Source organism: Lampetra fluviatilis, chromosome 15 (assembly GCF_964198595.1).
Source record: "Lampetra fluviatilis chromosome 15, kcLamFluv1.1, whole genome shotgun sequence".
Lineage (NCBI taxonomy): Eukaryota > Metazoa > Chordata > Hyperoartia > Petromyzontiformes > Petromyzontidae > Lampetra > Lampetra fluviatilis.
The window spans coordinates 7,625,338-7,643,042 of record NC_136289.1 but is presented as its reverse complement, the minus strand read 5'-3'; the positions used below and the strand labels follow the sequence as shown (position 1 = coordinate 7,643,042).

At 40.6% G+C, this 17,705-nt stretch overlaps 1 protein-coding gene across 2 annotated transcripts; it reads left to right on the top strand.

Annotated features, from left to right (window-relative positions):
• Positions 1-4,214: 4,214 nt before the first annotated feature.
• Positions 4,215-12,355, top strand: RFC3 (replication factor C subunit 3). Of its 2 annotated transcripts, none has more exons than XM_078863055.1 (9): positions 4,215-4,399; positions 6,594-6,731; positions 7,373-7,440; positions 7,551-7,648; positions 8,191-8,372; positions 9,076-9,212; positions 9,478-9,576; positions 10,187-10,256; positions 11,205-12,355. In XM_078863055.1, exons 1-9 carry the CDS (start codon positions 4,313-4,315, stop codon positions 11,355-11,357), a joined length of 1,032 nt encoding a protein of 343 aa, XP_078719181.1. In that variant the 5' UTR covers positions 4,215-4,312; the 3' UTR covers positions 11,358-12,355. The 2 variants fall into 2 exon arrangements, with proteins under 2 accessions (XP_078719181.1, XP_078719180.1); XM_078863054.1 differs by having other exon boundaries at positions 11,166-12,355.
• The last annotated feature ends 5,350 nt before the right edge of the window (positions 12,356-17,705 follow it).

Below are 17,705 nucleotides of genomic sequence, written 5' to 3'. Positions count from 1 at the left end.
GGCTGTCTTATGTGTTCGCGCAATTCTTTCCGTTTTCATACGTGCTCAGACGGAGGAAGCTCATGGCTTCTACAGCTTTCCCGTTGATAGCCCCTGCACAATGTAATGCATTCCACTGGATACGGTGCAGTAGATTAGCGTTATGGGTTTTTTTTACAATTTTTTTACCATGGAAGTAAGCTGACATGCAACATGCTGCCTTGTCTAATACTAGCTGCCAGTGATAATGTATGTATATAGGTGCGTCTTGGCTATAAATGGCACGACAAATATTTTCCTAAAGCGTGTAAAGTTTTTGGGCTTGCGACATGCCCCCTATTTAAGCAGCGTTGTGTTGATGAATGTTCAGCTTTTGTTTACAAAAAACTAATTCAACACTCCCTGAAAATCACAGGAGGATGAGCAATTTCACAACCACAAGAACTGAATTTAAAATCTGTGCTGCTTGTGCAGAGAGGCAAGTGAGCCTTTTCGACATAAACCACCAACTCAAAACATGACGTATAAACTCTTGGTATGCTTTTGAGACAAAAATATCACTTTATGGAAACGCAAAGGGAATTAGTTGGAGTAGATGCTGATGCTTTCAGTAATATTTTAGTCCGTGGGTTTACTTTTTGCCACCATAGGAGACGATGCGGTGGACGAAATTGGAATTCACGGGGGCTTTGAGCATTCCGAGTGACTGCAGCACAAGGGATCTCTTTCTTCTACAAACAAGTTTAGCCAGATGGCAGCACCAGGCAGAAACCTTGGAATGCTTTCCCCACATGTCTTAGAAAGTTTGGGGCTCCAACAGGGGAGGAGCAAACAAACTTTACTCGGGACTAAGTCTCCCACGGGTGTCTGTAATTAAAACATAAGGCGTTATATAAAGACAACTCGGCCTGGTGCTGCGATGACAATGGTGTAACACTTTTTTTACACTTTTATTGAAATGTACATGTTTTTCTCCAGTTTTTTTTTCTAAATTCAAAACGAACTTGTCCAAAGTACAGTAGTTCCTAAATAAAAAAAAAATCACATTTTTAATTTCTTAATTACCTCATTGACGTTCGCACATCTATTAAAACAAAACAAAAGTTTGGTATACAATTGTAAAAAAGAAATGGTTTGCTTTTCAGCATTCCAGTTAAATTTTTTTAGCATGTTCACCCACGTGACAACTTTATTTGATCAACTCAGTTGTGTTGTGGAGGGTATAGCTAAAAATTGGTGTTATACCTGTACGATATTACACAAGTAACGAATTCATTGGTTGTGAAAGCCAATGTACAAACAAGTTTAACATCTATTATACAGATTTTTTGGGTTAAAACGTGTAAATATAAATGTGTCGTTAACCCCGCCACTACTCGACACAGCCAATTAGTAAGGTTTGTCACGTAAATAGAACCTGCTAATTCGTTACAAGTACAGCACACCGGTGTGTTGGAGAGCAAAGCCACAACATTTACAATCGGAGTACGACGTTTCGCCAGTAATTACAACTAGCTTCATCAGTTTAACACTTTAAAACATTGCACCAGGGCTTTATCTTCAACCCACCAAGCAGCCAAAACTATTTCCTTCAGGAAACTGATTTTTCTTTACGTAAAGGTCCAGCCCTGCAATTCCCATTGTTTCAATTGCTGAACCAGGAGGTTGAACGGATGACTGCTGGATTTTCATATCGATTGTGTTAATCATGACGCCACATCAGCTGCTTCAACGTTTCCTAAAATGTAATCGCAGTTCTAAGCAGGCCCGGGGTGTGTTTACTTTCTGAAACGAAGTCGAAGGTAGAATTTCCCACAAAAGCTACGTTGGCTTATATTCCAATAGATACAATAATTAATCCAAACTGATACTTTAATGTATAAACTTACATGTGCTGTGCGTTACTGTGATAGACTTTGATGGACCTCAGCACAAAGTTGGCCAGTATTTGGAGTAAAGTGCAGAGTGGTGGAAGTGTGGAATGTGTGCTTCCTTGTGACTCGTCACACCGGAGGAACTTCCTCCATCGGAAGTGGATTTTTGTTTTTCTTCCCCCACATTAAAGCTGTGATTTTGAAATCAATCATTCGTAAAGCACCCTAGGGGAAAACGAGGCTTCTTGAGGACACCACCAAGCGGATACACATGCCAATTAAGAAGCAAGCACGACCGTTCTCAAGTACTGTACTTGGCAATGTACCTTATGTTCAGGGCAAGTTAGAAATCCAGGCTTAGAAGGTCAACATTAACAGTTGTTTTACCCCCTCATTTATGTCAGCATTTTGAGAAGGCTCCATGGCATAAGAGAACTGGAATGTACGGTGCAGCGACTTGACTGGAAACACTAGAACATGTACAGGTCGTAATAGTTTGAATTATTGTGAAATATGATCTGTAAAAAAATGCGTGTATAGAGCAGGCGTTTCTGAACTTTCGCATGACATTTAGTATTATTGTAGGTGCTACATGCTGCACTTAAAGCAACAAAGTTGCATTATCAGTGGTGTCCACGTGAAGTCACAATACACAGAACACGGTGTGATGTCACAGTGCACAGATCATGCTGTCATGTCAAAAAGTACGTGATGCGACAGTGGCCAATAGATGCCCCTTTGGGGTACAAAAACCTGGGACATTTACGGGAATGATATCTTATAACATCACAAGAGTGAAGAACTACTGCGCCACTGCCTGACAATAGCCAGGACGTTTCATGTCCCTGGATAGCTGCCTCAAATAAGACGATGATCCTGGGAAAGCCAGATTTTTGGTGATGATGCATTGACATTTAGCAAAAGCACTGCCCTAAAAGGAAAACATACAATACAGGGCGCTTTAAAACAAATGTTAACACTTATATGGGACTATTGTTTCTAATGGAAAAAGAATGGGTAATACACTAACATGATAACAAATGTCATGTTAATAGCTTCAAATAAGTATCCACTTCTTCGCCATCATTGTCAACACACGCCTGGAATCTTCTCCAGGTGGTCTCCAGAGCCTGGAGGCACATTTCTTGTGGTATTGTTGCAAATTCTCACAAGTGTTCACATTGTTTTTGAAGCACCCTGTATAACAGGCGATATTTTGGCCAACGGCTCGCATACATAGCAGAACATATATAGTGTATATATGCTCCGGGTAGTGTTGTTAACGAATTTGTTGAGTTTTATGGGAAAACCAGGACAGGTGGAAATCCTAGTCTCAGCGGCAGCTAGGGTATGAAGGCGATGTGGTTGATTGATACGTGCAGTGCTGCAGAGTTTGAGATATGTGGTAAGAGAAATCGAGATTGGGATTAATGACAACTCCAAGGTTTCACACACTGCAGTATTTGCCAGTGTAATGTCAGAGTTTAGGAGGTGGTCAGTCGTATATAGATTCTTCACTCACGTTGTTGCAATGGTGCACAAGCAAAATAAATAAAAACCTCAAACTTTTTGTATTTCACCAGGTAAGGCCCACTGAGTGTATAGTTCTGTTTCAGATGCGACCTGGCCACACATAATCGCTCAACAAAGTGGCTTATCATGTGGAAATGTACAGCAGCCAAATACTCTAAAATCATGTTTCTAAATGTGGAGGGAAAACCGGAGGACCCGGAATAAGAATCCATGCGACCACTTAGAGAGAGAGACATGAAAACTCCAAATATACAGCAGGCGTCAGGGTCGAAATCGAACCCACGACCTCCTCCTGTATACCTGGCGAGGGAGTTAACATCTCATCACCAATATCTCGCTACACATTCAGATTCACACGGTTGGCTACGTACAGTGCAAAAGAATCTCATACTATACATACATTCCCCAAGAACACTGTCTTCAAGGAATAAAATAGTTAATTTTTGGCAATGGCCCTTCATTTTAAAGACTTTTTATTTACACTTAAATATTAAAATATTAAAAATCCATTGTGCGGCGTCCATAAAAGTGTATTGGGGTAGTCATTTACAATTAGATGACCTCTTATTTTCAACCTATTTATAACCCTACATCATCAAAAACTAACATTATTCGTGGCCAGATTCCTATTATCCCCATCCAACTTTTGCGGGACAGCGATTTTTTTTTTACCCCACGTTAAAGCAGACTAAAATCGTGAACAACTCCGCGGATAATACAATTATCTATGTTATTCCCTCAAATCAGTGCCGATAATATGATTTCCCCCCAAAATTCACTCATTAAACTGTTCGTGTGACATCAAAAACCCCAAGAACCACACTCGAGTGACGTCACCGCGGGGTTTTTGGCGGGAAAGGCCGCGTTTGACAGGGCGGCGCTGTCACCTCTCGTGCTTAAACAACAAACACACACCGTTATCAACAATGAGTCTCTGGGTTGACAAATATCGACCAACGTCTTTAAGCAAAGTCGACTTCCACAAGGAGCAAGCGATTCAGCTCAAAAATCTGGTAAAAAAAAAAGTCCGCGCGGCCTATACTCGTGGTCGGGCCCCCCGCCCTTGCATGGATCGGCTACCGCCTCCGAGGCGCCGTTTCTCGCGAGGCCTACAACAGCGACCCGGCTCCTATCCCGGGGAGTCTCACGTTGATTTAAATACGAGCGTTATTGTCTTACAATTCGTTATTCGCAAACGCGTGCGGGCTTACACCGCATCTGCAGGAAGTAAAACGTGTATTTATGTAGTGTGTGTGCCATATTTGATAGTTAAATATTAAGGGATTGATTTAATTTGGCAGATGCACAAGCGCACATCGCGTTTAACATTAACGCGATACTGTGTCACAGAAAAGTATATACTACACAGCAACAAGCGTAAGTTAAAATATTTAATACGGTAACTGTTTTTCGAAGAAGGTTCGTTGGATAATATGTGCCTGTTTCAATTATACGGCGATGTAAATGATTATTCTAAGAGTCTCAACGATAGGGCGAGCGGCTTCGCAATCGTAAAATTGCGAGTGGCATTCTTTGTGTTGCGGCTGACTCGGCCCATCATCTCTCCGTAATTGATCAAATATATATATCACTTTGTGGGGAAGTCAACAGTGGTCCTATGAATAGATTCGTCTACGCTATAGGAATGGGCATTTTTATCATTGGCTCAGGGCTGTACAGAGGTGAGCGCTATCAATTTGAGCAGGAATTCACTTCTTCTTGAATGACTAATATCAGGCGTTTTCTTCAGTATAGTTTTAACAATATTGTGACCTAACTGTGTTCGAAGGTTTATTCTGTTCATTGTCCCACTGGCGATGATAACAGTACAATTGTCAGTATCGCTTTGTAATCACCATACTGTTGTAGTACATGTTGTTTATGTCGTTTATTGTGAAGATTCCGTCACAGTTCCTATTATCACTGTTTTCTTGCTTTCATGGCTTTATTTTGGTGATTTCGAAAAGTTTTTTGGTTTGGCCATATTTGTTTGTTGTAATATGGAGTAAGACTGATGGCCTTAATCTAAGTTGTCTTGTGGTTGTTGTTGTTTGACTTGCATCACACTGGGATTTGTGCACACAGCGTTGGTGTACGGTGCTTTTTCTGCAATATTTTGCTGTCTTTTCTTGGATTTTCTGTTTGCACTTAGTCGCATAGTCACTTTAAGATGTTTTCTTGTTCATGTTTTTGTTTGTTGCGGTTGCACCCGATTCAAGAGCCGAATGGCTCACAGGGCTATACCTAATACTTGAACTGTTATCTATGATTATGACACCCAATCTGGTATCCTACCTTAATGTGGTCTCATCCTGGGTTGGTTTAAACTTTGAGCATCTAAATTTTTCCCGAAACTGAACTCCTGCACATCGCTAAACACTTCACTCTCAACAAAGATGTTATACATTATTGAAGCCATATTGACCCCGAGCTCTCATTTTCCTTCTACATTTTCAGCTCTGCAGGAGTCACCTCCACACGTGCAACATCTTCCACACCTTCCATTTGCTTGACTCATCTACTGTTAAATCTCTCATCCATGCCATAATCACCTCTTGTCTTGGCTACTTCAACGTCTTCTATGGCCTCCCTATATACAAACTTAAAATTATTCAAAATCCTCCGCAAGAATCCTCGTCTCCACTGATAAAAGAGTCCACGTCACATCAGTTTTCAGATCCCTCCATTGACTCCAATCCAGTCCTTTCCTCACCATTTTAAATATCTTTAATGGGTTTGCCCCTGCCCATCTTTCCACTCATCCGCTTTTCGTACTTTACTTCAGAATCCAAGGCCATCTGGCAAAACCATCCTCTTAGTTTAACACGTAGGCTTTAGCGACCAATATCATCCATCTTCTCAATAGAGGAGGGCGCTCCTTTTCTGCTGCCGCCCTTAAAGTCTGGAATTCCCTCTGCCCACCTTGTTAACTCCCTGCCCATGTTCAAGTCTCCTCTGTCTTTTGCTGTCCTCCATCTGCAAGGTGATCCAGTTTCACCTTAAATATAAATACCTCCCTTTTGTCTCCACGATGTGCATCTCCTTAATTTTGAACGGCATTTTGAGATGCAGTTTCATTAAGACACTATAAATTGAAACTTGTTTATATTGTGTATGCATGGCACAGCTCAGTTGTGTCAACATCTCGTGCTTGATTAAGCAGGAGAGAATTAATATCCAGATTAACAGACCAATGAATGAACACAGGTGCAAGGTGGAGACTTCCCTCACCTGTTGGTGTACGGACCATCGGGTGCCGGCAAAAAGACGCGCATCATGTGCCTCCTACGTGAGCTATATGGAGCCGGTGTCGAGAAGTTACGCATCGAGCATCAAACAGTCACGGTGAGTTGATATTGACACCCGTGTTGTCTGCAGGCCATGGAAATTGGGTAGTGCATGGGGGCTCAATTTGTTAAATAGGATAATCAAGTAATGCTGGTAGTATAAGGGCAATAATAGCAAACGTCATGTCTTTGTGCTAATACTGGGGGCCCTGTGTGAACAAGAGGAAAATTACTCTAATTGTTGAATATTTACAGTATAACATTGCAGACCAAACTTTTGCATATAGATACACTTTTGTGTATTAACACACTGATTTATAAAAGCTTAACTAAAAAAAATGCGTGTTTTTGTATTATTTAAAATGATACTTGCGAAATTCAAGACATGGCTTGCTGGTAATTTTTGTATATTTACAATTTTTCTATCAATAAACACATTAAACTACTCTGTAGTAAACAGAAATATAAGTATTTGAACTTCGTTATAGTATGAGAATGTGTGGTTTTTAATGTTTATTACGCTAATATTGTGCTTCATTTCAAGAGTTGTAGAATAAGGTCATGGTGGACATGGTGGTTTCAGCATTTGGGCCATATTTGTACAGATAATTGTTTTTACTATGTTACTGTGAGGCTATCACAATATGCACTTTAAACTAAATAAAATCCATCTTTGTATGGTTTTAACATGTTTTTCAGACTCCTTCAAAAAAGAAGATTGAAATAAGCACCATAGCAAGCAACTATCACATTGAAGTCACCCCAAGGTAAGCATGATAAAGAATAATGAACAATACAAATATGCATTATTTTGACATACACACTAGTACATCTTGTATTCAATTCTTCATGCAGTTTGAAACGTCTTGTATTCCAGTGATGCAGGAAACAGTGATCGTGTTGTGGTCCAGGAGCTGATCAAAACGGTGGCGCAATCTCAGCAACTTGAATCTGGAACCCAAAGGGACTTCAAGGGTAATTAATTAAAGTAAACACATTCATGTGACCTAGACACAGTTAATAAGTTAATATATTGCGTGTGTTTTGTCTGGATCTTCCATTTACATTTAAAATGCAATGTTCGGTACAGTATTTTATATTGTAGGTGGTTTTTTGATTGATAACACTGTTTGTGGTCTTATGGCCAGTGCATGATACATAATAACCAACCCTAGCTAATAGTTATTTACGTGGACATGTCGCATGAACTAATGGCCATTTAAAGTATCGATATTCTAAATACATCTGTTGGCCAGAAAGGTGATCATAAGATGGTAGTACAGAAAGTGGGTTCATGAACCTGTCATTGTGGACCTTTGAGTGTTGTCCTTTCATAGACATGACATCCTGATCATTTGAATTGCTCCCACATGCAAAACTTATATTTAAAGAAAACTGGCCCAACCTCCCATTGCAGGAACCTACTGAAAATAGTATTATGGGCTTTTATGGAGAAATAAACAATGTTATTATTCTAATTATTTTCTTCTACATGTTACTTGATGCTGGGTTGGTAGTGGTGCTACTTTCGGAGGTTGACCGGCTCTCAAAGGATGCCCAGCATGCACTGCGTCGCACCATGGAAAAGTACATGTCGACCTGCCGCCTCATCCTCGTGTGCAACTCAACATCCAAGGTCATCGCACCCATCAGGAGCCGCTGCCTGGGCTTGCGGGTACCGGCGCCCACCGTCGATGAGGTGGGGCAGCGAGTGCCAGTCACCGACGCTGAGCTTTAAGCACTGCTCACACTTAATCCCAACATAAGCACTCTTAGCGATGGTGTTTCCTACCCAGAATCAATCATGCAAATATGATCTGTTGACCCATAACACTTACACCTATGTTTTTAACCTAATTGTAATCCTAAATAGAAATACCAGACTATAATTCCCAGCTCTTAGCATTAATATGGCTAATTCTATTCATGATTCTAAGAGCAATCCTGACAAACCCTCAGCTATTAACTGAATTCCAAACATTGCGATATACATTTATCTGAAACACAACATGAATCTTCAATAGATCTTTAGCCTCTACATACAATATTAAGACCCAAAACTGACTTAACATTTAAATTAATCACTACTCAACATTCTAACAAATTGCATTGAAAATCCTATCACTTCACCTTCAAACGCTATAAAAACCTAATCCTTATGTACATACAATTTGGTTGTCATAACAGCAGGGGTACACAAGGTTTTGAAATTCATGGTTACATTAAAATCGTCCCTGAACAATTAAATAACTTTAATTTAATTGTTTCTTACCACAGGGTACAAAACGTTTCTTAATGTTTTTTGTTGCCTAGTGTTTTGGGGAATCATTGGTAAGGGAATGAATTACTTCTCAGTCCTGACTCGTCTGAAAGCGCATGTTGTCGTGTGGTCACCCCTGCAGGTGTGCCAGGTGCTGGCGATTGTGTGCAAGAAGGAGGGGCTCTCCCTGCCACCAGAACTAGCTCGCAGGATTGCTGAAAAATCCAACCGCAACCTGCGCAAAGCCTTACTCATGTGCGAGGCCTGCAAAGTGCAGCAGTGAGTGGACGCAAGTTGGTTACTCACCAAGTCACATTTTTGTGGAAAAAAGATGTTATTTGTCCACTAAATATCACAAGGCGAGTGCGATTATTAAAATATTTCCAGCTCGGTCCATTGAGACAGTGGAAGCTAATGTTTCTCATGTTCACATGCAGTCAAATACATAACTATTACATGGCACGGCCTTGACTGTAGTGATGCATATGAATGTAATTTATATCTTTGGAATGTGAATAGTTACTAATCATATGATTCTCTGAAGGTACCCATTCTCAGCGGAGCAAGAGATCCCAGAAACCGACTGGGAGGTGTACCTACGCGAGACAGCTACTGCCATTATCAACCAGCAGTCGCCCCAAAGGTGGGATTGTTTCTATTTAAATTAAACTCGTTAATTTTGTATAGATCAAGCAATACAAATGGGAATATATGCACACCAGGTTCTGGGGGCATGGAATCAAATTTGTCTGACTATATACAGGTGGTGCTGAGTGAGATATACCTTTCGAACCCTTCTTCATATCTCTTATATGTATATTGTCCCTAATTTACTAAATTCCAGTTATTATGCTATATTAGATAGAGTTGAAACGTAGACGTTGTACCTGTTTGAACGTATATGACTGTTTAGGTAAATTGTTGTAGCGCTCGTTTCAAACCCCATCATAGGCCCATCATGCATGTGTAGCGTCCTCTGTCACTTAGGATGCTGTGGTTAGAAACCTTTAAGTATGCAGTTCAGTCTTCTTGTCAATGGATGTTGAATGTCTTATGGTAGGTTTTGCAAGAGCATGCATTTGTGTTGTAACGCCACCAAACCAGCTGCCTACGAAATTAAACATTCAACCTCCAAGCATAGCAAAAACACGCTGTAAATGTTCCCGTATGCATTGTATTTGAGATTGTAAATGTCTTCATTCAAAGTATATTGTACGTATGGTATTAAGGGTGTCTCTTGAATTGCTCTTCAGGCTGCTGGAGGTGAGAGGGCGGATTTATGAGTTACTCACTCACTGCATTCCTCCAGAAGTCATTGTGAAGGTGTGTGCCTCTCATTACAATTCATACACTGGTCTGTCTATTTAAATAGATTAATAAAATACAAACTCATTGCATTTATGTGTAGGTATTGGTACATTTTATGGGTCTTCATAATCAGTGGCCATGAACCAGTTCTCTGCTGCATGTTCTAAGTGACCATGTAGTTTGTCTCAAGCATTTCCATCATCATTCATTTAACTAAGTAGGATTAAAGTACGTGCTATGACATTATTATGTGTTGCTTGTATTTGTAGCAAAATTATTGCATTTCTACAAGTTTTCTGTAATGGGTATGGGGGAAAAATTACTTCAAATCAATCTTCCAATACTTTAACACATTCTTCAGTACCATTGAAAAGGAAAATGATATAATCCACGACATTTCCCTCAATGGCCTTTCTTCATTGAACATAAATGAAGAGGCCGGAGAGAGAGTGGTTAAGCGTTGCAGACTGCACTTTACTTCATGGGGGCATGATGAGAAGAATATTTGTAACATTTTCAGATGTTTTATATTAGCATATGAATATGGACACATCAGCAGCTATTGAGTAACAGACAAACCCATCAATAAGCAAAATGGTATTACTAAATAAACTAGTTTGTATTGAAAGTTGAATTATAATATTTTGCTGACACATTGCTTAATGGATAGAACTGATATAGGAAAATCAATGAAACCATAATTAGCATAACCACTGCTTCAATGTTTTTTTACCATTTTAAACCTTTTGGGTTCAAACGACGAGCTTAAATTGCACAAACAACTTTCACATAATCAACCGTGAAACTGACCGGTTTCCTTACTTGAAAGTGATTTGGCATGCATTTTATCCTCTGCTTAACGGAGTACTGGTTTGCGTTACGGTTGATGTGCTAAACCGCAAAGTGTGGAACGTTGGCTCCCAGGGCCTTCTCACGGAGCTGCTCAGTAACTGTGATGGACAGCTCAAGGCGGATGTGACACAGATGGCAGCGTACTACGAGCACCGACTGCAGTTGGGCAGCAAGGCCATCTACCACCTGGAAGCCTTCGTGGCACGCTTCATGGCTCTGTACAAGCGTTTCATGGAGGACGGCATGGATGGAATTGCCTTTTGAGAAGAGAGAAAGCAAACGAGCAACCTTGCCACTGCCCTCACAGCACCCTCCTCTCCTCAGCCACCACCCGCACACATGGTTGTTGAGACTTGTCACGAGTGACAGGTGGACAGAGGGTACATTAAAAAAAAAAGAGAAGTAAATGAAAAAGGTCACGTACCTGCAGTGATTGACGGGGGGGGAGGGGGTGACACGGGCGAGCTGACGCTGAGTGAGTGAGGGCTCTTTAAGAAAATGCAGTGGAAATGGCAGCAATGGTTGCTGACGGCACATTCACACACCAGCACGACATGCGGGTGCACTTGCAAATGGAAATTGCCCCACGTTTCTTAGCAAAGTTTGGAGTGCAACTAAAAAAACGAATGTACAAAACTGTGGATTAACTGCCAGGCAGGAATGAGACGGAAGGATGTGGGGTTGATTTTCATTGCTTACCGTTGACAAATGGCTTTCTCAGCCGAGTCGTACACATTTCAGGGATTGGTAATGCACACTAGTTGAGTTTCTCTATTGGCATGACTACTAGGATCACCATGGACACCTTCTATAAGAATCCTGTATTTCTTACACCTGTTTAATGGACCTCCTGCCAGTTAAAATGGCATGTGAGCAACAGTTTGAGAATTTCCACATGCATCGCTTTGACCTGTTTTTGAGCTTATGGAAGTTTAAAAAATATCTAACAAAAGTAAAACTGTCAACGCATATGCAAGGCAGGTTGGCATGTCATGTATTTCACAGTATTTCTACACGTGTGACAAATTGCTGAAGCCTCTGTTTAAAGAAAGGACCATGGTATTTGAAAGTCTCGTGGTGGAATAGACGATGCTCAACAGTAAAATCCAACATCTGCTCTAACTTCAGTTGCAATGTTTCTGATAGCATGGGTTTTCAGTAGTAGAAGACAAATATTTGCCTTGCAGGCAAACAGTTGAATGTGTGCTTTGTATCATAAGGTATTTTGTTGTGAAACCTGTAATAAAGGTGTTTAACGCTGAAAGTTTGATGTTTGTATTGAGGCGTCGTGTATATTTCGATCTCCATGGTGATTTGGTTCAGTCTGTTTCATGGGTGTTTAATTGTCAACATTTCTGGAGAAAATATCGGGTAAACAGACTGAAAATTACTATATTGCCAAACCGCAAAACAAACACCATGGCCTTGATGGTCTATTTTCATACGTGTCGACAGGTCTTTCCTTAACTCTGTTCATGGAAACAGCAGGCACATTCCTGAAAATTATAACAGTCTTTGGACAGCCGACGTTTACGATGAATGATTATGCAGTATTATGTAATTAGAGAATTTAGTATCTGCGACATCAACATTTTGTTACGCCTAAGTGTGGTTGTTTGGTTATTTTTGTCTGGACTGTCTGTTCATTGCAGAACTGCATAGTTTTGTAACCACAATAGCTGGAGAATGACCGCAGGGAAACTTCACGCACAGTGATAATGTCAGTGTGGAATGCAGCTGCATTAATTAAGGAAGGATTGGGAGTAAGGTTAAAGAATAATATCAGTTTAATCGTATAATCACATTAGCTCGAGTGTTATTGTCAATAACGAATAGTTCTTTAGTGTTTACCTAACCGTGTGCGTGATATCAGAGCCCGAGCTTCAAAAACATTCGATTCCCTTGAGCATAAATGATAACAATTTGAAGCAGGGTTTGACTTTAAAAAATTGTTTCGTATTCTGTATTCAAATTTTGATGAGCTTCAAAACAAACCTGCAGTTCTCCCTTTACCCCAAGTACATTCTATACGCAAAATTTGTGACATGAGCATGAACTCTAAACCACCATAAAATGTGAAGGCTGCAAGCAATTTTAATGTAACATTAGCAAATTAATCATCTATCCCTAGAGTTACCAAAAATTATAGTTCAAATGAAGGTATCGCGTGTGCCATCACTCATGATTAGCCTTTTTTAGTTTTTTTTCTTCAAAAAACTACTTGGCCATAACTAGTCAAACAGTGATAGCATCTGGAGTCGGGGCTTGCCTTTGGGGAATGCAGTGTGCGCTGGCTCAGGTTTTGCTTTGCTTGAAGCGCTTTGTCTCCACGGTGCTAAGTGTACATCATCACCCTCTTTTTATTTTTTTGTGGTGTCCGTCATTATCTCCGAGTCCTCCCAAGGGAAGTGTGATTTATGTAGGATGCTGTTTGGACAGGCGGGTGACTGCTGGGTCGCTCATCACCTTTTGTGGTTGCACTTATTTAATTCTTATTTTTTTAATGTATTAAGTCACAGGTTTGTTTAACTGGTTCCAGTGTGAAATGGTTTTGTATTTGGTCGATGAATGAAACTTTAACAATCTGTCCTTTAATTATAGAGATACAAAAATATACTTTCACTCTTCTTTCTGTTTAAAAACAGTTAAGCTAGAAAATAACAAATGGGCAGGGTCCGTTATTGATTAAAAAAAAATATATCTGAAACCTCTAATATGGCATGGGGAGACTTTCATCCAGCAGTGAATTACTCAAGGGCGGAAAGTTATTTTCTGCGCTCTGTTGAATTGCCATGTTCCACTTTTAAAATGTGCGTACATCATTTCGCGTCCATGTGCATATCCTCTTGTGTATCCTCATCGCGAGTCCATTTAACATTTTTGTGTGTGTGCGTAACCCGTGTGGGTTAAACACGTGTGCGTTAATGAATGCATTGCGTACATAGACACTGTTGCTTTGGTTGTGCAGCCTTAAATCGACAAACTTTACAACCAGGTGAGACTCCATTGACAAGTCTCTTTTTCCAAGGGAAATCCCTGCTGCATGTAAATCAGTGTGCTCTGTACGTGCTACTTAAAGTATAACTATTCGAGTGAATTGACGCCCCGGAGTTCAATTCCAAATGTGTTTACCCTGTACGTGCGTACACGATGTGTCTTGTTACTTGCTAACATACCACCCCTGGGAAGGCTAGATTACCACACAGCGAAAAATTACCATCGCCCCTCGTTATTTAACATCACTGTGTTGGATTCTTCTGCGGTCCTTGTAGCAGAAGAAGCGGCAAGAGACATTAACATTTCGTCGTCTTCGCCAGCAGTTGAGCTGAATTAAGGGGGTGCATTCTCAGCTGGCAGCCCTTATGCACACTCGCAGCATGATGTCATGCATGCCTGCACTTTTGATGTGTATTTTTTGGTTGAAATGTCAATATAGATGTTAGATTACACTTTTCAAACATTTCTGGGTCAGTTTGACCCAAAAATTATTTTGAGTGTTGAATTTTTTGTGAATGTATTATGCAATTGTTGAAAAATCATGGGCAACACCGAAAAGTGTGTTATTTCATTCACACATTTACTCGACATAACATGCTATGGTGACTTCCTTAGATGTATATTCTAAGATCAGTAAAAAGTGATACTAATCTAAGAGACTTCGTAAGTGTTGAAGTAGATGATTATTTGTGTTAACACGACAGGATAGAGATTATAAAACAGTCCACAGTGTAAATGTAACTTGTATTACATAACCCATATTCGTTTACAGAATTTACTTATTGAAAGTAAATGGACATGGCCAGTATGCTATTTTCTCGAAACGGGATGATGGATGAAACTGGTGATGGATTGGCAGCCAGAGGAGGGAACGTGACCAAAATGATGACCACTGTGGAGATAGAGCAATGAGATCGTTTCATGTGCAGGGATGGAATGGATGGTCCCAGCATTGGACTATGAGGGATGGTGATGATGTGAGGGAACCTTCATACACATAGACGATGGCCCATGACATGACGCTTAAGCTAAATTAAATTTACATTCATATACTATACCTTAATAAGAAGTGGCGATTTAAAGAAGGAAGGGACATTGCCAAAAACTTAACCTATTTATTTTAACGCAGTGTTAATGATGAACGTGTTGAATTTTTTATATGTGCTTGTGAACCACTATCATTACAGCTTCGCTGAACACATTGTTTAATAAGCACAGCGTTATTGAGACATCGTTGACACGAGCAGTTGTGTTAGTACTAAGAGGAAGTGAGTGTCATGGGACTGATCAACACTAATTGCCCAGCACTGAAAACCTGTGTGGCTGTGCCCTTGAGCCATTCTGCCCTTATGGGACTTACTTGCACTAATCCCACAGATGCCAGCACTGTGTATGTGTGCTCCCAGCAAGTGGCGAAGTTTTAGTTGGGAGGGGGGGGGGGGGTACGATTGCTCCTACCCTTGGCAGCCAGAATTCCACATCATTTGTGCTGCAGAAGACTCGTAACGAGAGGACACCGACGAGTGTGCCATCCACACACACTCTGGTGGTATCCACCTGTACAAGCGTTTGAAGTACTCTACTTAAGCGCATGCTTAAGTAGAGTACTTCAAACGCGCAGTGGTTTGTGCATTGTGCTACCCACCCGGTGTCCTCAGTTCAATTCGTGGCCACATCGGACCTGGTTTCACGAGATATCCGAATCGGTCCTAGCCCCCCCCCCCACTACTCATTTCATCAACCTGCACTGACCAGCGTGATGAAGCATGGCCAAATATACGATGATGATAATTTTATAATTTTAGCCTAACCGGCTTGGCCAATTAAGAGAGTATTTGAATTTATTTTGTTGAAGTTGATTGCTCTCCTCACTCGCTGTCTGTCATCGGTCTTATTGCAGTTTGCCTACTCCCCGAGCATCAGGTATAGCTTTGATTGGCCTGGCTTGACCTGCCGTGTGCCATTGCCATTCTGCAGACAATGGGCAGGTAAATTACACTGTGTCACCAAGCACCGGTGATGTTGAGAATTCCGCAACTATCCAAAGCGAGTTTTTGAAAGAAAAAAATGTTTCCTCTCTCTCTATGTTTTTTTGACGCCCTTCTCTCGTGTTTGACAAGTTCACGTGCATTCTTGATTTGTATTTAAGCCCAGGGGTGGACGAGCAAAGAAGAAGAAGAACAAATGCTGTTCCGAGAGTGTTGAAAAAGGTTCCCATGTGCAGTGTGTTTGACGACCAAGCCTTGGTTGACTGCAAGAAATTGAATTAACTGGCCGATCCGTTCATTCTCACGTGTGAAGGCGTGCGAGGAATAGGTGGAGTGTCATTGTGGAAGGGATGGATTCTGAACTTACAGTGCACTCGTGCCGGATACAGCAGCATCGCTACCACACCTGAAGCTGTATAGAACATAACAGTGTCTCCCTTAGCTGGCAGCTTAACTAATTTCGCCACTTTTAGCAATAAAGAGGTGTGTTGTACTTTATTCAAACCTTGTGGAAAAGTCAGTTGTGGTGGGATATAATAACTCGGGAGTGTTGAAAACAGACATGTAATTTCACAAATTTGGCCATCTCCGTGGCCTCAAGTAGGACAAATCTTACATATACTGCTCTCGTAGTGCTAAAGCTTCAATATTAAATAACATAGTTTCCATTTGCACGTAATTATGTAATTGTATTCATTGTACTCAGTCGTCAAAAATGACATTGAAACCATTCGTGAAAACTAAGGGACTTTTGAAGAAGAAGTTCATGCTCATGTCACATCATGGGATCCACTAATGAATAATAATTAAATGTATAAAGCGCCCTTAATTAATCATTCTCAGAGCGCTATGCATGAAAAGGTGGATATAGTTAACATCAACCAAGAAAACAAGAAGAATTGAGAAAGACGTTTGAAAATAACTAAAGAGAGAAAGCCATTTTAAACAGATATGTTTTAGTCGAGATTTGAAGATCTGTAGTATCTCAGAAGTCCTGACCTCAAAGGGCCACTAGTTCCAGAGTTTATGTGCCGCAATTGCAAAGGCATTGTTGCCCCAAATGTGAAACCTAGACCGTGGGGCAGTGAGCAATGCACAATCTGAGGATCTTAATGATCTTGATGGAATATGTGGTTGAAGGAGGTCATGAATGTAAGCCACTTGGTATATGGTCCGTTTCTGCAGAAACAAATGACTCGGCTGCCAAATCGTATTGTCTGTGGCCAGTGAGTGCAGTGTTACGATATCAGTAGGACTTGATGGGGGTTTTTCCTCAGTGGTGCTGGTTTATCAAGTTCTACTGTACTTGGATGACCTGGGGCTTGTTGCTATATTGAGCTAAAACAGCTTTGGCTCTCACAATTCCTAGGCTTCATCGCTTAACCAAATCTGTATTCAAAACTACCCATGACTTTACAATGCACTGCGAGTTGTAGGACATTTCCATACTTTGTTTATTTTTGCTCTAGTTTATTTTTCCTAGATTTTTTTTCCCATGCGATGATTTTGCTTACAGAATTCAGAATGGTAATTTTATCTGCGTGGATGGGAGTGGGCTGTTAAGAGTTTGAATTGTAACCTAAATAAGAAAGTATTGTAATTTATTAACAAATAAAAATGCTCAAGC